The following is a 23243-nucleotide window of genomic DNA, read 5'->3' on the forward strand; positions in this document are numbered from 1 at the left end:
TTTACTTTCAGAAGAATGTTACCTTTGTGTCAGAAGAGCCAGAATATTTCTTTTGCAGTGCATTTCAGGTCTGCATTCTGTCCTTATTAGTATATGCATCAGCACAAAAGAATTTGTCAATAAGGATTTCATGGTATGGATGACCTTTTTTGTTTACATAATTAAGTACCTAAATAGAACCCAGATTTTATCAACCAATTTAAAGGCAACCTGAGGGTACTGTTTTTTTCATCTTGCAAGTATTTGCAGATACATTTTTTGCTCCACCAATTTTTACCTTCATTGTTTTCTAAAAGCTTTCCAAACCATTTTGATACCATCTCATTTCAACTTTCTACACTGTCTTTGGCCGTGATCTCAACAAAACATGTATGAATCATTTTTATCTGTGACAGCCACTGTCCAACCAGGACTACTCTAATTTTTTATGTGAATGCTTACTGACTGCTAATAATACTAGCTATCATTTTCAGATTTTTCTGTAATAAGACTGTCATCATAATCATGTTCCCCTGGTTAATGGCATAGTCTTCACTGAGGCTGCATGATAACATGAAACCATTGAACCATAGTGAAATAGCTCTTGATTTATATCAGCTCAAATGAGATAGTCAGGCCAGTGGAGGTTTTGCTGTAGTAATAATGCCATAGATTTTTTGATAAAACATTAACAATATTGCAAAGAAGTAGGGAGAGCTCTACAGAGATGCATTTTTCCTCTTTTTTCAACACAATATTCATGAAACCAGATCTCCAAAAATACTGATATTCCAAGAATGCTATAGGTTTCCATCTAGTTCCAGTTATTTTCATTGCTGGGATATTTAAAAAAACAACCCAACAAACAACTGGGTTGGCCTAGTTGACTGGGCCATTTTTGATAACCTGATAATGATTTGATAAACTTAAGGCATGTTATAGTAGTAGGGTGTTTTTGCTTATAAGGCTGATTGCATGACATAAGTACAAGTTGGTAAAAGGGTGTTCCTCAATTGCCCATTATTGTAAGTGAGATTCTACACTTAGGAAACCATGTTAAGTTGCAAAACTGTAAATTGTTTATGTAACAGTGTTTGATTTCTGAAATTAATTTCTACTAAAGCCTGAGAGTAAATAAATAAACCTTTCATTGCTTAAGGCACTTCATTAGTTTTTCCTGGGACTTTTTATGGGCCACTTTGTTGGGAGGGCCATGTAAGTTTGATGAAATGTATGTCACATATTGCGTGCTTGGGGTTTGATTTCTGTGGTGTCTGAAATTGTACTTGAGTGGCCAAATAACAGCCTTGTAGGGGTGATGTACTGTGCTTATTTTGTCTCTTAAACCTGTACTCCAGCAGGACAAGATGCCTATTGTTTCTTTACCTCTGTGTCCTCTTGTAACAGAATGAATATTACTGTAGGTTAGACTTCCTGTGGAAGAACAAGTTCAAAAAAGAGCGGGAGGAGATTGAAACCATGGAGAATTTAAATCGGGTGCTTCTGGAGAATGTGCTTCCAGCCCATGTAGCTGAACACTTCTTGGCAAGAAACCTGAAGAATGAGGTCAGCCATCTCTGTGTATCCTCTGCTCTGTAAGAAAGCAGCGTATGATGGAAATATCACTTAATGCTGATTTGAACAGTAGGTCCATACAGCGAGATTGTAGATTTAAAGTCACTTTCATTCTCCCTTGCCCACCTGAAAGGCTTGCTTTACAGTACTGAATGCACTTCACAAGTAAAAAAATATGAGATTATGTTAGATGGTAGTGCACTTTGCCTTTCAAAGGAAGGTAAGAAAAGGGTGAGGAGGAAGAACTGGATGGTTGAATTAACATAGATTTAAATTAAGTCATATGCATTCAGAATTTTTCCTTTGTGAATAAAGTGGACTTGAATCCAGGTTCTGAATTTTCTTCTGGTGACTGGAGATCTTGCTTACTGGAGTGAAAATTAACCTTTTCCCTTAAACTAAAGTGGCTATGTTAATTCTGGGAAGAGGTTCTGTACACTGAATTACCTGTTTAGTTGCTGCTTGTGGGCCCAATCCAAGCAACAGAAAAGTCAACCACAAGTTCCCTGTTGACTTTGGTGGAAATAAGATCTGCTCCTAATATTGCTTTACAGTTTTAATAAAACAAAAAAGGTTAGAAAAAGAAAAGCATTTAGTAGTTCTAGAGATTGTAAAAACAATAGTTTGAATTACTTGTGCATACCAAACAACTGCTCCAAGACTGACAAAAGAGGGGAGACGGCAGCTTTAGGGATTAATTTTCGATCTCTTGTGTCAATAAGGATAATGTCTTCCCTTTCACTGTGGTTTGCATTGAGCACTACTAATCAGTACTTTGTATCAGTATGTTAGTGCTACCTGCAAATATTCATTTGGTAGCTAATATCGAATAAAAACTGCTGTAGGGTTCCTTTGAATCCAGTGAAGACCTTGGCTGGAAGCCAAGTTGGCGCAGCTCCAGTTCTCAGTTCAGGCATTAAACACAGCAAACCATCAGGAGATTGCTTTCTCATTTATGTGCTATTCCATCTCAGCTCCCCAGCAGAGCAACACCATCTGCTCACCTTTGTATTGGCAACTGGATTTATATTGTCACCCCTCAAGATTCTTGGGTTGAAATAAGCTTTAGTAAATTTAGTGAAGAACAGGAATTGTAATGTGCTGAGCTCTCCAATCTATCATGTCAGCTGAAGTAAAAATGATTTGTCATTATTTTAGCGGCATCCATTTAAAAAAAATAATTTAAAATCTTGAGTTTTTTCTTATTTTGTTTATCTTCGAACACAGTTTTCAAAGAGGGAAGAACTTTTCAAATCCCTGGAAATATTCAGGATAATAAGCATCTGACATGTCCTCAGATTTGTTTCAAAGTCAGCAAGAATGTGTTGACCCTTAAAGGACATTCTGTATGTGTTTATGTGTATATACCTAAGAATACATTAAGACAGATCAAGCCTTTGTTTTCTGTGTGTGGATACTTAGGTCAACAGGCACTGAATTGAAATTTGTCCACATTTTCCTTAGTTGCAAACACTCGTGTTGATATGGTTTTACGTATATTCTTTTCTGTTTAAAACCAGTTTTGAGATGAAAATTAATCTAATGGATGACTAGTCTGTTTCAGAATACTACTTCTTTTTGAATTTTATGCATGCAGTTCAGTGGAGAAAAGGGAAGAAAAAGTGTGCTGCTGAAGAACAGGCAGCAATGATGAAAGGGGAAAATATGAGTGGATGAATGCTAACTGAGAGTAATGGGCCTATACTTTTAGATGACCAACAAAGGTCTTTTCATAGCAGGATGCACATTAACTAATGCTGATATGGGAAAAGCAAAGTTACTTCAGAGCAAACTGTAATAAAGATTTGTTTGCATTACCAGAACCTCTGGAACTGAATTTCCGCTTATAGTCTGCATGCTGGGTACCAAACAGGGTACTTCCCAGTTGACAGAGAGAAAGATAGGAACAAATATAAAACTAAAAGCAGGAAACAGGGCAAGGATTAAATATATCTGCACCTGGCTTATGCAGGTTTTTCATTTATGTTGTTAGCATCCAGATCCCCTATTAGTAAAAAGGGCTCAGGAGCTTTTGTGCTGCAAGCTTATTGTCAAGCACATTACTCAGCAGGAGCAATCCTGCTTCATCAGCCACAGGTTAGAGCCAGCATCCTACTTAGCACAGAAATTCTGCCCCAGAGAAGCTCATCGACATACCCTTCCAAAAGGTGTAATGGGAAGCATTTCCTTCCTACATTCCGACAAGACGTCCAAGCACTGAAGAAGAGAGGACAGTAACAAGACCTAACCAACAGAAATTCAGATGTTATCAAAGGGGAAAAAAATAAAAAGGAATTGACTGCAGAAGAAAGGATGGTTTTGTTGAGAGAAGCAAAGCTGTTCCTTCATGGAATGGTGTTGCATTTAATTTTCTGATTAAACATTTTGGAGAGTACTGTTTCAAGAGAATTACTCAGGAAAATGAAGACACTCAATTGCCACAGTCTTTACTATTAAGAATTATCAAAATAAAATAGCTGGGAAAGCCTACTTTCTCTGACATTTATTGTGACAGCCACAATTACTACTTATCTGGTTATAAACAGTGCCATTTGTTGTTGTTTCCATGCTCCTACTATGCTATAGGGCATTAGCGGAGGTGGATATTGCCCCAGTATTAGAGAGAAAGGAAGAGAAATGGGGCACTGTTGCTGAGCTTCAGCATATGACAATTGTTCATATACAATCTGTTCATTTTTGAGATGGAGGAGAGGAAGGAGTGATACCGCTGGTTATAGAAAAATAGGATTTGTGTCTAATTCTAACAGTCAGGCATGACTGTTACATTTCTTACATGTTGGTTATCCCATAGTGGGTGGAGTGCCAAAAGCATAATGCGCACTCATCTTCCTGTGTCACAACAGCACTTCTGTTCGAAGCTCTGCTTCTGTCTTTTGCTCAGTCATATTTCTCTTCCTGATGACTGTACAGTGTGCAAGTTGCCATGATTTATTCTGGGCAATATTTCTGCTTTCAAGGAGGACAGCAAAGGCATTTTCAAATAGCTAATTAGGTCTTCCTGTTTAATAAGATAGACTGTTTTTTCAGTGAGAATCGTAGTAAATATCATTGCCGCCTATCAGCAGTCCAGTCAATTGCAAGGCCCTGGCAGTATTCAGTGTTAGATACTTCAGCTAAAGTTCAAGGGACAGCTGAAGCTTAATGTGCTATTTGCTCCTTGTGTTTTTACCTGTAAATGTAAGGGTGTATTTTGCTTCTGCATATGCTTTGTATACACTTCCTAGTTATGCATTTTTCTAGTATTCACGTAAGCATTCAGGTGTTTAACCCTTTAAGCTCATTCATGTTGTTGAATAGTAATGAAATAAACATTTATATATCTCTTATTATTTTTCTTATTCTACTTGTAAATGTCCTGTTTATCTTCTGGTTCCTATATGTCATGGTTTAAGCCCAGACTGTAAATCAGAACCACGCAGCCCTCACGCTCACTCCACCCCCGCCCCCGCTTCCAGAGGGATGGGGAGGAGAATCGAAAGAATGTAACTCCCACGGGTTAAGATAAGAACAGTTCAGTAACTAAGGTATAACACAAACCACTGCTGCTGCCACCAATAATAATAATGATAAGGGAAATAACAAGGGAAGAGAATACAATACCACCCACTGAAACCAAGCTCGACCAAGCAGTGAGCCAGCCCTTCCGGGTAACTCCCACTTACATCCTGGGCATGATGTGCTGTGGTATGGAATACCTCTTTGGCTAGTTTGGGTCAGGTGTCCTGTCTCTGCTTCCTCCCAGCTTCCCCCCCTCCCTGGCAGAGCATGAGACTCAGAAAGTCCTTGGTCAGACTAAACGTTTGAGCAGTAACTAAAAACATCGGTGTTATCAGTGCTGTTCCCAGGCTGAAAGTCAAACAACACAACACTGCAGCAGCTATTAAGGAGAAAAAAATGACTGCTACTGCTGAACCCAGGACACTATATTATGAGGTGACAAAATGAAACTATCTTCTACTATCTCTGCTTCATATTATGCAGTAATATCATATGCCTGCAGCTCTGCTAGTTGGTCTCCTTTTTCCGTAAGTGTTCAGTTGTACCCCCTGAAAGACCTGTAGTCTTATGACTTGAAGTTTATTCTAAAATAAATCTTTACATGATGCTACTTTCCAAGTACTATTTCAGATATGGCAGTGTCCCAATATCACCTCTGTGCCTAGATTTTGTCTTTACAACCAGAATCCCATCCGTAATGTAATTCTGTCACGTTTTACATTCGCAGGATGCAAAAATCAGCTGGATTCAATAAAGCAAATAAAACAGCTGCTATCTCATGTTTATCTGATAAATTAAAACCAACTTTTTTTACCAATTAACAGAATCCTTAGGACAACAGAATTATGTATTATTGTGTACTATTAATTTGACTGGATTTAATTTACTGGATTTTTCAATCTGGTAGGAATCTGAATTTTTTCTTTTTTTTTTTAAGTATTTATCATAGATGTATACAATTTTATTTTGTAAGGTAAAGTTTCAAAAGTATCTGTAATAATCCATGTTTTGAATATTAATTATCTACATTCTGCTATAAATATTGTTGTATCTCCCTCCGGTCTTTCATATAACATTATATTACCAAGGCCCTGTATTTGTGATGCAGTCCTCTTTTAATAATCAGCACTGTTTTGCCTGAATTTCTTCATGCAAAATTGAAATTAAGTTACAAGCAAGGTAACTTGAGGAAATAGAAAAAAAGCCAAGTTAACCACAGAATGCAATATCTGTACCTATTCTGCTAACTTGTCTATGAAAAGCACTTAGCACTTCAGATCTTGACTTTTGACTGTATGTATAGGCAAATGTTACTGTAGCTTCAGTGTAGACATGCCTGAAGTAAGTAGATGTGAAGCAAAACACAGACTGCAAAAGCTAAACATTTCCAGACTAAGCCTGTTGTTCTTCTTCTATTGCTCCAATTCACTAATTTCAAGCTTACTTGAGTATACCTGCAGCGAGTCTAGGTGCATAAATACTCAAGACAGCCCCCAGTATATGTCACTGCAGTATTACAGAGTGGAGCTGGTATGGGAGACTGGAGCAGAGAGAGGTCATTCGGGGCCTGAGCTTCTAAATTTCTTAGAGTCAAAGTCATCCTGTAGAGTTTCAGGCATTCCTCTTGAGTGTTTACATTAGGAAAAATTACCCCGTTAGCCTTTCTTCCATAACTGACTGAGAGAAGGAAACTCTGTCTCAGGTGATTCTGCTCATCTGGCATTAAAGTGACTTCCCAGATATGCACATCTACTGTTCTGACAATATAGATGCACATAGGATGACCATGCTCTCAAATTAAATACATTAGTCAGGTATTCAATTAAGCTTTAATTGCATAAATGCAGTTGACGTCATCCAGCCAGAGGGGTTCCCTCTCCTACCCATTTGATTACTTAATTATATGGATTAAATTATATGTTACTTTTACATTATTAATTAGCCTTTACTTTTAACATCATTATATGGATTAAATTTATTAACCAAGTGTTGATGGAGATGGATAAAATAGATGGCAGAAAAATATAATCACAATATTAGTTCTTTATGAAAAATTCTGTTGGCAGGAGGACATAGGAGATCCAGAACTCCTTCAAAGTTTAGTAGCGATCTGACTTGGGACTCATTGGCTTGGACATTTTGTTTAGTTGCTTTTCATTTGCACAATCAGGTTACATCAAAGTGATACTGATTTTGTATATATGGCTGTAAGCTGGATGTCAGGTACAACCATCTCAGCTATAAGAATACAAATAATGATGAACTGCAGTGATATATTCCACCCCCATTGCCCAGAGGCATGGTGGATCCTCAGTGATGCTCTGGTTATGGAATCCCTAGAGAACAAAGGGGCAGAAAAATCTAGTGAAAATCATCCACCTTCTCCGACTGAATGGGCAGTGGAGGGGGGTGGTCAATTTTAGCACCAGAATATTCCTATGGAGCTGAGGTGCTCACAGAAGGCAGTGGAGACTCTCACATAAATAAGTTCTAGTTCAGGTGACTTCTTTCCCTTTGCCTCAGCTCCTTGTTATAGAAATGATAATTATTTTATCCTAATGGGGATCTTGTTATTTTTGGTTAAAAACTATCAGTCAGGTTTGTGTTGCATTATGCATTTGTAGTGCGTTCAGTTTATGATTTTGGTTCAGTTTGCTAGTTATTACAATAGCACAAGCAGCTAATAATAAATTAGATATTCTTTTACAAAAATATATTTTCAGACATAGAAGCCAGACCAAACTCTTTTCATAAGAAGCCTCAGGAATGGGTCCTATCTAATAAATTACTGAACATTTTATGTTCACAGAGTTAATGTTCAGGAGGAAAAAAAGTAACTAAATCACTAAAATATTTTCAGCTGTATGTGTTGAGTCTCTTTATACACCATTTAAAATTAATACATGCAACTAATTGCAAAAAATACCCAACCACTGTCTTAAGCCATTCCAACCACTGCAACTCCTCCCTTTTCTGAAAAAGGATACTGCATATTATTAATGAGGAAATTTTTATTTAGAGCTGGGTATAACAGATTTTTTTCTCTCTTCTGTTTTCTTTTGGACAGGATCTCTATCATCAGTCATATGACTGTGTCTGTGTCATGTTTGCCTCTGTTCCGGATTTCAAGGAATTTTACACAGAATCTGACGTAAATAAGGAAGGCTTGGAATGTCTCAGGCTGCTAAATGAGATCATTGCTGACTTCGATGATGTATGTACTTCTAACAGCAATCAACATATGGTTTCAATCTTAATAACTCAGGGTATGCAACAGTAAGCAAATGTACTTGAAAGAGAGCTGTTAGAAAAGAACTTCTGTGTGCCTAGTCATACTTAACAGGGAGTATTAAAGGAAAAAGAGGTTGAAGTGAGATAAATCAGATATTAAGCTGACATTCTCAATTGCTTTTAATTCACTGTAATAAGAATCCTATGTGTATATCTGATGAAGAAATTTTTGCCCTTTAGCTGCAGTTCATGAGGCAGTCATATTGCATGCCATATATTGACTGCAGTTTCTAAATACTACTGCCTAAAGTCAGGTATGTAAATCTGTGTCCCCTAAAATGATACAGCTGTGTGTTACACCTGATCTGTCTCACTATACAGGGCATTGATCAGTTGATTACATGAGCAAATCAAAGAATTGTGTAAGTTCTAATATTCCATTCTCTGAAGTTACAAGCAAGTACAGAGTATGACTACAGATGGACTGTGACAAGAGTGTAACTGTAAAGGTCTCACTGAGAACAGTATGTGTCTTAAAGACATTAAGACCATGTTATGACTCAGAAAGCACAGTCTGGATTTGTGGATATGTGGATATGCAGCTATAGAAGCTATTTTATGAGCAAACCCACGTGGGGAACATTGGGATGTCCACAAAAACCTGGGATATGAACTAAAATCCTTGTATTTTAGTCCTAGTGGCATTGACTGTCCTGTTGGTGTGGAAGAGATGCTCACTGTTGGAAAACTATTTATATCTTAACTGTCGTCTCACATGGTGACTCAGTTTCAATCTCAAATGAGTGCAAAGCCTACTGACTTTTAAAGGCTGTATGTACAATAACATGGAATTTATTATTATTACTATAAATTTAGTCCTTTGTAATGAAAAGGGACTAAATTTGATTAAAATTAAATTTTAGCAGACAAACATTTGCTTCGCTTGGAGGCTGTAACCATTGTTTTATCCACCCTTAAGTTCTTCATCCTGTATATATTTGTGAAGCCATTTGGGGTCTATTAAGAGACTGTTCTAAGAATTGATGGTCTAAATGCTGTTAGAGTAACAATCTGTTAGGGTAATAAGACAGCTGATCTGAATAATGAATAACCATCCTTGTTTTACAGTTATTGTCAAAGCCAAAGTTCAGTGGAGTTGAAAAGATAAAGACTATTGGGAGTACTTACATGGCAGCAACAGGACTGAGTGCCACACCCAACCAAGAACAGTGTCAGGTACAGGAAAAGGCTTCTGATTAATACAGACCATGTTCAAACGAAGGCTAAAATTCTGTTCATTAAACTGCAGGTTATGTATAATGCCATGGCCTAGGTTTTTTTGTATTAGGATAGACTGTATTGTTGTCAACAAGTGTATGCTTTTGTTTAGTAGTCTCTCTGAATTATTGCTTTTCACACTGTGGTTTCAAAATGCCACCTCTGTATTTGCTAAGTCTAAAACAGGCCTTCTATTCTAAATACAATACAGCATTTTATTTCTACATGCTGCAGCAGAACTGGATTTGTAAATTGTGAAAACCACTGCAAAAATTGGTATTTTCCATTGCAAGCTGGGAGGATTGAGTAGCTGTACTAACCATACACCTGTAGATCCTTCAGGCTCAGCACTGAGAACATGTTCCTTTGTTCCTAGCTTACTTAATAGGGTAGGATTGGGAACTGCAGTCAGTCAGAATGAAGTTCATATAACATTTAAGCAAAAATCTTGCTTTTGCCATGATCTTTAGAGTACTGCCAGTTAGCGACAGAGACAGCAATTATGAATCAACACATTCTCTGCTTAGAATAACTGTGGTCTTGCCAAACTCATGTTCCTTCTAGACAGAGGCAATTAGCACCTGAACTATAGACCCTAAGGATCCCGAAGACAAAAAGACAATTGAAAAAAAAAAAAGAGCAAAAGAATGATTCTAAATTAGCTCTGACATTTAATACAGGGAGGTGAAGGGGATGAATTAAAAACAGAACTGCAGACAAGATGAGAAGACAGAGGAGCTTCCAGTCACGACTTAAACTAGTGTGTGCACAGGAAGAAATGTATCATTTCAGTTATTTCCACAAACTGTGAATCAAGAGATCCAAGTTTTAGTGTTCGTTTGGTAATTTAGTACACATTTGCAAAAGAAATCCACCAGGACTTAGCTTTCAGTCCAGATACCTAACGATGCACAGATACCTTGGTACTTAGTGTGGCTGTGACTGACTGCTAGGCATACTGCTGGGAACTGCCCCCAGTTTCAAACACCCAAGGAAGACTAAGTGCTTAAGGACGGGGTCTGAATACATCAACTGAACATGAAATCATCTGTCTTAAGTAGGAGTGAACACCAAAGGAAGCAGGCTTAATTCCTCTAAACAGCTGCTCTGGCAATTACCACTACTGTCCCACCTAGGCTGATGCATTTACTCCATGAATCATCTCCTGAAGTTGTCATCTGTCCATCTCTTCTGTCACTTTATCTCAAGAAATGAGGGAGATTTAGTCATTTCTCATAGAGATGAGTCCATCTCTTATGAAATAATTCTCTTGTCAGGGGCCTACTCTGGGCTGTGGGAGCCTGAAAATCAGCTTTCTCCTTGGCCTGCAGGGACTCAAATCAGTACTTAGGAATCAGGCTACACTGTTGATGTACGAGGAGACATGAAGTCTATAGGTTTTATAAATAAAAGCTGTAAGCTTTGAGCTATGAAATGAGGGGACAGAGGATGGGTTGCCTGCTTCCTTTCTTCCTCCTGTAGTTTATTCATTTTCAGGTCTATTAGATTCTCAGAGATGCTTGCTTTTCTACCAGATGAGATCATTAGAGAAACTCTTAAAATTGTGAATTTCACTGGTTCTTAAGCATTAACTAGGGTACTGAGATGTGCAACAGTGAGAGGGAGAAGTCTCTGTGGGGCTGTCCACAAATGTTATTTATTATTAAAGGGCATAAAATAGACGCAGACACTTAGATAAAATTAATGAGCAAATCTTAGGCACACATAGCTATTGAGTGCCTGTGGGACTAGGTAGCAGCTAATCAGTTGTTTGACAATCAAAACATTAGAATATGTATGTTTGGACCTATCACCTCCAGACTGCCTGACTCTGTAAGTAAAATGCATCCTGGTCTATTGGCCATTGTTTGATCTAACTAATGCTGGACAAGGCATCATCTTCTAGGATGTCTCTGAGGGTTTCAGTGTTTTCAAGTGTTATGAATATTTTGGTTTTTATTCTCTAAGGCTAAGGGAAATTATTTTACTCTATTTGTTTGGCTGTTTAAATTCAGGAACCTGAACGACAGTACATGCACATAGGAACTATGGTGGAGTTCGCATTTGCCTTGGTGGCAAAACTGGATGTCATAAACAAGCATTCATTCAATGACTTCAAGTTACGAGTAGGTATGTATCACAGAATTTTTATGAGAAGATCATAGAGGAGAAGGAGAATTCATTGTGAAGTATCAGGGGATTCAAGTGTTAGCAGAACTGACCAAAAGTGGCATGAAGGTAAATAGCACCATCTTTACCCTGTTTGAAGGCAACCTACATGGTATTGCCCATTAACCACGGCTGCTGTTGTTGCAAGGCATGTTTCAAGGCAGGACTCAGGAAAGGGCAGTATTCCTAAGTAAAGAGCAGTAGAAAATATAGGCTCCCATGGCTCTGAATGGTTTTATGGTAACTCCATAATAATTATTCTAGATATTGTTAACCACTGAATTTTTTTTAAGCTTATCAGTACCTAAGGATACAAGAAAATTCTGGACAGGGCTTTACAAAACCATATAAATGGTTTTGGAGAGCAGGAGCTATAAGGTGCTCACTGAGGCTGGCATCTGAAATATTTTAGATGCACTAAATTCAAGTAAGCATACAAAAAAATGCACCCTTTCCTTCCCAGTTTTAGACAAAGGAGGGTATTTCTCTTTGTTATTCTGTGGTTATTGACAAATAAGAGCAAAGATGACTAGTTGTTTATATTTGAAAGGGGTATCCCTTATATTTCAGCTTATAATTGCTTCTGCTTGTGCATCATGATAGTTAAAAAAGAAATAGGCAGCTGCAGTAAGCCATGGAAAGGATGATGAAATAAATGAATTCAAAGCTGATCAAGAAGCATATGTTCCGAAATGTTTATTTCCTGATAGCGGTACAGCAGTTTTACAATGCAATATGTAACTTGGAAAGTGTGAAATGAAAGCATTAAATTAATATTGGAAATCCATAAATCCTGTAAACATGTCAGAAGTATTTGATTTCCAAGTTATTCTCCTGTCTTGTATTTTCCTTGCTGTGCCACTCGCTTTTCCTTCAGGCTGCTCCTTTCATGTTTAATTCACAGTGCCACCCACTGGCAAAACTTGCTATCTTCTGACGCGAAATACAGAGTGCTCCTTTTTCCAGTTGGGTTTGTATTCTTTGCTAAAGTTAAAAAAATGAGAAAGGAAATCCAAAGTATACTTCCTTCTCAAAGTGTTACAGAACTTGACGGGTTTAAAAGAAACATGTAGAGAGACCATATTTCAGTACAGAATAAAAGTTCTCTTCTTGCCATAGAAGACATGCTAAATACTTGCAAACATACTTGTATCAGCAATGTCAGTACAGATAAAGAGCTACTAGGAGTTGGGGCTGAAACTGCAAACTGAGTAAAGCAATACTGACTCCTTTAAAGTGGGAATCATGAAGCAAACTTTCTAGGGGAAAAGTTTCCCGCTTTAGAGTGATTTGTAAAGTGTTTGCTACAGGTTCCTGAAAAGTCAGACTCCTTTGCTTCATGAAATGAGGAATGTTTAAATGTACAAAGGAATTCAAGCCCTGAAACGGTACTTTTGCCACCTTAATCCAATACAGGCAACACTGAAAACTCCAACTTCCCATCTTCACTTCTCCACTTACCACCACCTGACCATGAAACCATCTGATATCCATAGCAATTACAACCACAGAAACGTTTGAACCTCTGACAATATCCCCACTGAAAGGACTTAAGCCCAAACCACTATTTGTGAAAGCCTTCCTCAGCCAGCATCTAACCCCAGAATTGTTGTAATTCACTGGAGGTCTCAGCTTTCAACCTTCATTTTCTGCGAGTGCCTGAAATGCTAGTTGTGCCTTAGGAAGTACACAGCCTACTCTGACATTGTCAGGAAAGGGAAGGGAAGGGAACACCTAGATTATATTTCAGGTGTTCCTCTCCTTCTGTTAGCTAAGGTACTTGATTTATTAGACAAGTTCAGGTAAGCTTTTGCAGCCAGTTTTGCACAGGCACTGCATTTTTCCACAACAGAATAAGGGCTGACATGTTGTTTTCCATATAGCTTTATGGTTAGAACATTTGTCTGTGTTGTAGGTGAACTTAATTTGGTACTTCTTTTGGCTGAGGCTGTTCAAGCATAAGGATCCCTCTTCCCTGGAGAATCCTATGAGCCCAGGTTGCAGTGTACTTTGGAATAAGATATTCTCTGTCTGTCCTGCAGAACAGTATTTGCTGAACAGTATTTTCCTTTTCATGTAATAATTAAATGTCACTTTGGATACAAGACAAAGAGACAGATGGTATCACCCTCTGTTAGAGCATTCACCTGGACTGACAGTACTACTCTTCCAGCCCTGCCCCAATAAACATTCATGTGTCACACGAAAGAGACCTGCACTAGCAGGAATGACATAGAGCAGCGCATCCCTGAAATCCTGGGTGACCAAGATGCATTCCTAAGAGATATGGGTAGAAGTCTCCTTGAAGGACGGGGGATCTGAAACTGGCTCTCCAGCCCCTGAGGTATTACTCAAACCACCAGAATGGTTCAGGAAAGAGGTAAAAAAATTGAAGTCACCTCCTGCTCATCGTATTTTTGTAGGAAAGTCCCATCACATTTCTCTAATTTCTGGACCATGGCAGAGCGTATGCCATGCACATCTCTTCGGTATTCTCTACTAGCCAGCTTGGGCTACTCAGCAGATGGCTTTTGGGGATTCCACTCTTCGGTCCCTAGTGCTTTATACACATTGGATGATCTGAGGCAGAAAGACACACCCATGGCCTGGTTGTTAATGCAGGGTGTTGCAAGGCCTAGAGTCCCTTTGTCCATTTAATCTCAAGCGCTTAGACAAATATTTATCAGGTTCTATTTGGTATCCTTTAGGGTTTGCATATGTCCCCAGTTTTCTAAATTTAACTGCTATGGTCACTTTTTTCCAGGGCTTCCAAGTGAGCTCGCACCGTGGTTGCTAGCCCATACTGCCATGTCACATATGATCCATACTACATAAGCCATCTCTGAAATGCCTCTTTCAATCACACTTTCATTGTACTGCACAGATATATCCCTAGTGGTGGTTTCCATCAAGGAATTAATAGAAGTCAGTTATGGAGATAATCTTAGAACTCCAAACTACTTGCTTGTCCAGAGTTTATTTCTCACTAGGTCTGATGTGGCTTTCCTGCTCATCTAAATTGGCTTTTCTGGTCATCACTGTAACTAGAGTTACAATTACAGTATATTTGATGGATGGTTAATGATAGTGCTTTTGATTTTGCCTCCTTGTTTCCTTCCCTACTAGCAGAGTACAACTCTCTCCCTTTACAAACATAACATAGGATACAAAATGACTGCAAGATTAAAAATGGCCAGAGTCTAATACTGGACTGTACCACGTTGTTCTTCACCCTTACAATGTGCATTTGTTAATAAAGCAGTTGTGAACAAACTGTTGTCAGCTTTATTCATTATTCAGCATGGGCTAAATACCATGTTTATTGACTTGGTATGTTACCAGATGCTCTGTACATCCCTGTTTGATGGATGTTTGTTCTTAAGTTCTGACGTCTTCCAGGTATCAACCATGGACCTGTGATAGCTGGAGTAATTGGAGCTCAAAAACCGCAATACGATATCTGGGGCAATACAGTAAACGTGGCCAGCAGGATGGACAGCACTGGTGTCTTAGACAAAATACAGGTTAGTTTTATTTTTGTGCTGGTATTTATCTTAATCTTTTGAGTCTGATGCTTAAAAAAAAAAGCGTATTTGTACACTAAACAGGTATGTGTTTTGGAGCTAAGGATGCCTACAAAAACACATTACCTACCAGCTGTAACTTTACGTTTCAGAAGAATTAGACCCTGGGCAGGAAACTAAAGAATTAAAACAAAATTATGGGCAATATAGGAGGAGAATAAAAACTTTGTCTTAACCCTACAGAGGAATACAGTGGAGGACATCATGGATTGGCTAGCAATGCATCCCTAGGTTAAGAGGATGATTTGAGGGAAATCACATTTTTATTCTGTGGATTTTTAAACTCATAAAATACTAGCTACCTTATCTCTGAAGGGCATTGCTGATGTTATTTCTAAACAAAGTAAATGACCATAACTGTTGTACATTAACTTAAATACATAAAGTGATCATGAAACTTTCCTTTCAGTGAACCATGCTGATTAATAATCTTTATATATTATTATCTGTATAGATTATAGATAGATCTTATAGAAAAGACCTTCAATTTATTAACTTTCCAGTGATTCCATAGTCACGGATCACATTTTAAGTATCTGCCTAGTATCCTGCCCTGCACTTTGGGATCCCAGCATGCAATTGAGAGCACTCTGAATCTATGATTAAGACTATTCAGAACTAAATCATGGAAAAGTAAAGTTACGAACTGTGGTCAAAACTGAAAACAGAAGGGATGCCAAAGCAACGACATCTATAAACAGTTGCTTGTTTCACAAAGAAACACAGTCTGAAACAACTGATGATGTTGAACAACCCCCATTTTAGTGGCCTTTCAACTAAAATGGCAGAACTGCCTGCAGTTTGGTTCACTGTCAGCTATGTGCAAAACTGGCAACAGCATCTCTGACACCGACGCTAATGTCTTAATATCACTTCATTCACACAGACTCAGTATTTGCAAAATGATGGGGAAGGTTGGGTCTACTGGAAAGAAAAACACCTCCTGAAGTTGAAAAAAATGCTATATGAGGAAGACTGTTGTCCCTGTTGTGTATCTACTGTGTTTGCAATCCTAGCTCCAGAAATGATTACACCAAATTTGATACCTGATATAAGCAATTAAAATAGGCAACAGACTATTTGAAAGCTCAGGTGCTCAAACCTCACATGAGACCCTTAAAGGCCTTATAAGCATTATAGCAACCCCCTTATAATTCCTCAGGACATATGTTCTCTTCACTCTGTGGAAGAAGATTCTGTTTTGCTCTGTTATCAACACTGGTTCTATTACTGTGTTGTTGCAGGTTACAGAGGAGACAAACAACGTCCTGCAGACACTGGGGTACATGAGCACTTGCAGAGGAATAATAAATGTAAAAGGAAAAGGAGAATTGAAGACATACTTTGTACATACTGAAATGACAAGATCCCTTTCACAAGGGAACATGGCATCTTGAAGATGCTTGTACGTGTCATCAGTACCATATTTTCAGGAAAGTATCACGCACTTTTTAACTGCATTTTGGCCCTTAACATGCGTGCTATTTTCTGGTATGTGGCACTTATTTTAATATGGCTGCAGAATAGTCCCATGAGCCATCATTTTGCACCTTGATATTCCTTATGTTCAAGGACAGTTGCGATGTACACTATAGGACTGGAAGATTGTACTGCTACTTGCACTGTTATTCAAAGACAAGAAAAGAAGGAATAGGAATTAAAAGGAGATAACTCATCCTGAAAGGACTTTAAAGAGATGTTAGTGACAAATGCGTGGAAAAAAAGGCAATAAAGCTAGGGGTGCATACTATTTTCTGATGCATGGTGTTTTCTGGAAAATACAGTCGCTCCCCAATAGCATCCACTAATCTGGTATTAAAATATACAGTATTTGTAAATAAATTTACTCTATCCACACATGATTTGGATGTGATCACCAGTTGCATCTCATAGCCAGGGACACGTTGGGTGGCTTGCTGGCATTCTTTCTGAAGAGAGAACTAACAATGCTGGAATAGTTTTGTACAAACGTGTCAAATGTTTTGAAGCTATTGTCTTTTGTAAGGTTAATTCATTAAAAGTTTATATGTACTTTGTCTTACTGTTGCTGTCTCTTAGTTTTGCTTCCTTCTGTGGCTTCTAACGCTCTAAATTTCTGCATCCTCTGCTGCTGCTGCTACTGCTTTTTATTCAGCAGTTAGACGTTGAGGCAGGCTATTAGCCTCAACCATTATTAAGACCAAGGTTCTTAATAACCTTGGTCAATAATATCTGCTAGATTTGCTATTGCCTTTCAGAAACTGAATCACCTCTATTGTTTTCAGTCTTAGGTGGCATCATCGGCACTTGCAGTCATTCACTCCCTAGGTGATACAGACTTACCTCAAATCCATAACCACAAGCAAAATGGAGGCTACTGGAGACAGCTGCAGTGTTGCTACTTTGCAACTAGCCTGCAATGCTTAATGGCTAGGAGAAGCTGTTTAAGAGAAGAAAAGTCTTGTTTGTTTTGCCCTTTGACAACCTCTTTTGCCCTTGCATGCCTGTCACTTAACCATTACAATGCTGGATTCCATAGAATATTTGAAAGATTCTATTTTATCAGGACATCAGCAAAAGACACAAAAATTGCTAATTTGTGGATATTTGAGATTAACTTAAATCCTATTTAATTTACAAGTCTCACACTTTATAGACAAGCTAGGCGAAAGACTGAAAAGGCAAGTAATTGTACTATCTATGCTCCTTTGAAGGAGTATAAACAGTAAAGATTAATTTTTGCTTTGCCCTAATCACTACTTGAAATTAACATATTCTTTCAGTCATAACATCCTAACAAGACCAAAATTAATAAAATCACGACAGCAATATAATACGTAATTACAAAACAGCATATAATTACAAGATTTTTTTTTATGACTGATACCATATGAATATAGAAGTCAATTTATGTGCTATTAGCTCTGGCATGTTCTTAAAATGTAAAAAGTATTCAGATTTCTCAATCACTGAACAGATATTTATATTAGTATTGCATTGGTGTCCTTTCAGAAGGAGTTCTCAAAACTGTGGGCCACAAATAAATGGCATGAGGCCACAGTCTCACAGAGTATGGCATGATTTACTCAGAGCAGCCATCTGCCCACTGTGGGAATGATGGTAGATTTCAAAATGCCTACGTTTGCAGTAAAATAGACAATCTGAATTTTGATCCCTTTAAGAGAGTCTAAAAGCAGAATGCAAGCTATTTCAGTTATGTCCAACATAACACACTTGATGTTTCACCCAGATCTGGAGACGTGATCAGTAACTCTCAAGATAGGTGCTAAGTCTAATAAAATATCAGTAAAAATATTTTGCTGTCATTATGATTTCTTCCTTTTAATTAATAAGTTATGATAAATATTTTCCAGTGGAATTAAAAGACTTTACAAATAGCTCATATGGCAGCAGAAACAATGTCCCAGTCATTGCCTAAAACAAGCTATAACTTAGCTATGCTTAAGACTTCTCCTAAATCCCTCCTCCCCAATAGCTTATAAAACCTATAAAGGAACAATTAAAAAATATATGTGTTAATCTCTTTCTTAGATTTTGAATGCACTCTGGGCCCTTAAAATCATTCTGGTATTATCACAGGTCAAAGCAATCATTTCTTACTGTGTATGAAAATCCTTTATATGAAAGTTGATTATATTGTTCTGTAGTATCTATGTGTATAAAACCTGTACAGTCAGGATTTTGCTTTTCATTTCTTTTCTTGCACATCAGTAGCAAACCTTGTACATAGCTCAATGGCCTTGTTTCTATGATTTTTATAAAAGTGAAACAATATTATATTTCTGTAAGCCATGAAAAGTTAAAACATTTGAATGACTGTAAGCTGACTGGCCTAGTGAAATATAAGAAAGATAGATATGTGCCCTCCAAGAGCATGTTTAAAATGCCCTTGTTCAGAGCACTTGTATCTCACTGGTGTTCTCCCATGTTTTAGTTGCGTTTGGACCATTGCAGCCAAATTCTGCTAAAGAACAAGAAAGCTGGCAAAAGATGATTATGTATGCAGTATGATGCTTAGACAAAGAGGTGCATACCATCCTCTTTCTAGCCTTTAGTTGCTGAGTATTATTATTATCTTTCTAGTGCCAAGAAGCTATTTGTATCCGATAAATACTTCTTGTCTTCCAATGCATTTTACATCTACTGTTTATACTGTTTTATTTTTCCCCGCCTAGATTGACCCAGAGTTGTTATTTCTTCTTTCATCCTCTCCTGCAGCAATTTCATCTGCCTCAATAACTGGATGTAACGCTGCTATGTACCAGTGTGTAACTTGAAAAGCTTTATCATAATCATGCAGATCAGTATTTGACATTCCATATATTCTGCATCACAGTAGGGCTCAACAGGTTTTGGTGCCATAGTTCCTAGGTTGGTAGCAAACTACAAAGGGTGTGACTTCCAAAAGTGCCAACGTCTTTCACACCATGAGGCAACAGCCAGGAGACAGATGTAAGAGTGACTCACTGTGCTATGGGAAAAGGAAATCAAACAGGAACACCTGGGGAGCCTGCTGGATTTCTTTTTCAAAGGCAATGCTTTGCTCCAATTTATGGAGGGCTACCAGAAGACAGGAAGAAAGATTAGACTTGCAGATATTTTTGTGAACTACAAAAATATTCGAGATTACCTGTAAATTAATGCTATTTAGCTGCTGCTTCTAAAGAGACATTACCATTTTATTTATGCTGTGTAAAGCATTTTTCATTCTCTTTATATTCCTTTATGTTTCCTCTATTTTGTAAAATACCTAAAGACCTTCTCTTTTTCTACTGAGATATAGGTAGTTCAGTCTGCTTGTTTCTAAAGTGACAGCTGAGCACATATGAAGGTAGAGCTGTTGAAAGCCTGTCCTGTTTTCAGAACCTCATATCAGGACAAATAATTAGTTATGTTGTCAGGAAGCTGCACATAGCAGGAGATTTCTGTTAAACGCAATGATTACTTTTCCCTTTGATGTGTAGTTTTCCTCTTGGTTATGCTTCTGTGTGAGGATATTTTAATTCTTTTCATTTTCAGTAGCAGATCCTCCTTCACCTGACATAAACAAAACTCTTCAACACTTTTTACTGGTGGACCCCAAACGATTTTAAGAGTAGGACTCTTTAGTTTAATTTTTTCTTTCTTGTCTAGAATAGTGGAGTGACTCTGGGGAGGAAACAAATGTAGAATGAGATATATGTGCCTTAAATAAAATGCAATTAAGAGATTATTTTTGTTCCTTGAAGTACTTCAAATTTGTGTGGATTTGTCAAAGGTGGTGTACAAAGCAACTGTAGCTGGTTTGCTACAGTAATTTTAAACGTTTTCAAATTTAGGGACAGAAATTATTCAGGTCAATGTCATTTTTAATATGACAAAATGAAAGATAAGGACATTTTAATCCTGTTTGCAACTATGAAGATATGAGCCCCTTTATGTTGTAGGATGCCACTGTTCAAAACAAAGATTCTGCAAAGAATTGTTTGAAATTTTTGATGGAGTATCTTTCAAATATATCTGTAGCCATTGAGATGCTCTTCATGAAAATCTCAGTTTTGACAGGAAAAAAGGAACATGAAGTAATTTGAAAGATTAACATTGCTCAACTAAAGTTTTCACATTTGTACTCCAAAATGTTACAAATAACATCTGTTATGAAAATAATGTCACCTCATGTATAAAGTCACGCTACTTGCCAAGAGGGTTATTGAACAGCATATTCATCTGAATTGGAGTATCCATTCAGCAGACTTCAGTCAGCTGTACTGGGTTTGCATGGCAAGGTTTTGGTAGTAGGAGGGCTACAGGGGTGGTTTCTGTGAGAAGCTGTCAGAAGCTTCCCCCATGTCCAATGGAGCCAATGCCAGCCGGCTACAAGACAGACCCACTGCTGGCTGAGGCCGAGCCCAACAGTGATGGGGGCAGTGCCTCTGGGGTAACATAATTAAGAAGGGAGAAAAAGTTACTGCACAGGAGCAACTTCACCTGAAGAGAGGATTGAGAATGCGTGAGACAAGCAGCTCTGCAGACACCAAGGTCAGCGCAGAAGGAGGAGAGGAGGTGCTCCAGGCACTGGAGCAGATATCCACCTGCAGCCCACGGAGGTTCATACTGGAGCAGATCTCCAACTGCAGCCCATGAGGGATCACACACCAGAGCAGGGGGATGTCTGAAGGAGGCTGTGACCCCGTGGGAAGCCTGCACTGGAGCAGAGTCCTGACAGGACCTGTGGCCCCATAGAGAGAGGAGACCATGCTGGAGTAGGTTTGCTGCTGCAGGCAACTCTGGAGCAAATGATTCTGACCCATAGAAGGGACACACACTGAAGCAGTCTGTTCCTGAAGGGCTGCACCCATGGAAGGGACCCACGCTGGAGCAGTTCATGGAGGACTGTCTTCTGTGAGAGGGACCCCAGGCTGGAGCAGGGGAAGAGTGTGAGGAGTCCTCCCCTGAGGAGGAAGGAGCAGCAGAGACAACGTGTGATGAACTGACAACAACCCCCATTCTGTGTGCCCCTATGTTGCTGGAGTGGAGGAGGTAGAGGAAAGGTAGAAGAAAGCTGAGCCTGGGAAGATGGGAAAGTGGTGGGAAAGTGTTTTAAGATTTGGATTTATTTCTCATTCTCCTACTCTGAATTGTTTGATGATAAATTAAACTGATTTCCCAGATTGAGTCTGTTTTGCCAGTGATGGTAATTGGTGAGTGATTTCTCCATGTCCTTGTCTTGACTCACAAGCCTTCCATTGTATTTTCTCTTCCCTGTCCTGCTGCAGAGTGGGAGTGATAGAGCAGCGTTGGTGGGCGCCTGGTGTCCAGCCATGGTCAACCCACCACATCAGCATACAAATAATAATTGCAAATTAGATCAGTCAACAAGTTATAATTTTATAATTTTTTTCAAATTATTAAAATAATTATGATTATTTGAAAAGTGTACTTCTCCAGTCAAGCACCTCCTTCAGAAAACTTGTGAAGTCTTCCTATTTGAGATGGGCAATCTGTCACTAATTAGGATCTAGAAGAAACAAGCACTTGTGTAAAACAGCTGGCTTGGACCAAAGCTACGGTAGTGAAAAGGGGACAGAAGTTTTGAGCCATTTTTATTCCAGCCTCTTCTTTAAGGGCCATCAGTGGAACGTTTGCAGCTGAGATTGTCTCTTTCGTGGCTCAGCTGAAGGTAGGGAACACACAGCAATCTGATACACATTAATGTCAAACAGCAGGGACAGGAGATGAATTGCTAAGCTATAAGTTGACAGCAGGCTACCTATCTCAGATATAAGTGACATGAATTTAAAACAGATACACCAGACTGTAGTAAGAAAACAGCTACTGTGTTTTTTCTGCATATCAATAACCTGTCCAGTTATATATCATCTGTCCTCCTGTGTCCATCCTGTCTTCTTTCCCCTGTCTTTGTCATCTCTGTCATGTTCCTTCCTGCCCCCCTTACCATTTGCTTCACAAATTAAGAATTTTTTAATTTTTTTGCCTGTGAGACATTCATGGCTATAAAAGTACACATCAGGAACCTTAGAAGAACCTGAGAGGGATATTACTGCTCCCTAAAAAAGCAGGAAGTTGAACTTCTCCTTCAGACATTGAATTCAAAGCAACTTTTAAGACTTTGGTCTCTGAGCTCAGCTGTATTTGAATGCATCATTTTGACCATATAGTTTAAAATTGCTCCATCGCCCTCTCACGATTATTTACATGTTCATATTTAAGTTACTAGGGAAACAGACTGACCTTCTGTGCAACTCTGTAACAGGAACATGCAGTTAACAGTAGCATATTAGTAGCTCGTGATCTAAATCTGGTTGTAACTGGAACAAACACCCCTGTGCATTAATATCCTGCTTCTAGGAAGCGTGCAAAAGGTGGCAAGGAAGAAAAAGCCTTTACAAGGCCCAAACAATTCTATAA

General features: G+C 38.4%; 2 protein-coding genes across 3 annotated transcripts in view; one reads left to right on the top strand and one right to left on the bottom strand.

Annotated features, from left to right (window-relative positions):
- ADCY2 (adenylate cyclase 2) overlaps positions 1–17376 on the top strand; it is a 210949-nt gene extending 193573 nt beyond the window's left edge. For both annotated transcript variants that reach the window (XM_061449191.1, XM_061449189.1), the window contains 6 exons: positions 1387–1545; positions 8141–8287; positions 9433–9540; positions 11598–11712; positions 15151–15275; positions 16580–17376. In XM_061449191.1, the coding sequence (XP_061305175.1) occupies positions 1387–1545; positions 8141–8287; positions 9433–9540; positions 11598–11712; positions 15151–15275; positions 16580–16732 (807 nt within the window). In that variant the 3' untranslated portion in view covers positions 16733–17376. The remainder of the gene's footprint in view (positions 1–1386; positions 1546–8140; positions 8288–9432; positions 9541–11597; positions 11713–15150; positions 15276–16579) is intronic.
- SEMA5A (semaphorin 5A) overlaps positions 1–23243 on the bottom strand; it is an 831366-nt gene that overhangs the window by 179830 nt on the left and 628293 nt on the right. The window lies entirely within an intron of this gene.

Source organism: Pezoporus flaviventris, unplaced genomic scaffold, assembly GCF_033815535.1.
Source record: "Pezoporus flaviventris isolate CSIRO_AGI_PZ_B2104156 unplaced genomic scaffold, CSIRO_AGI_Pfla_v1 ptg000007l, whole genome shotgun sequence".
Classification (NCBI taxonomy): Eukaryota; Metazoa; Chordata; class Aves; order Psittaciformes; family Psittacidae; genus Pezoporus; species Pezoporus flaviventris.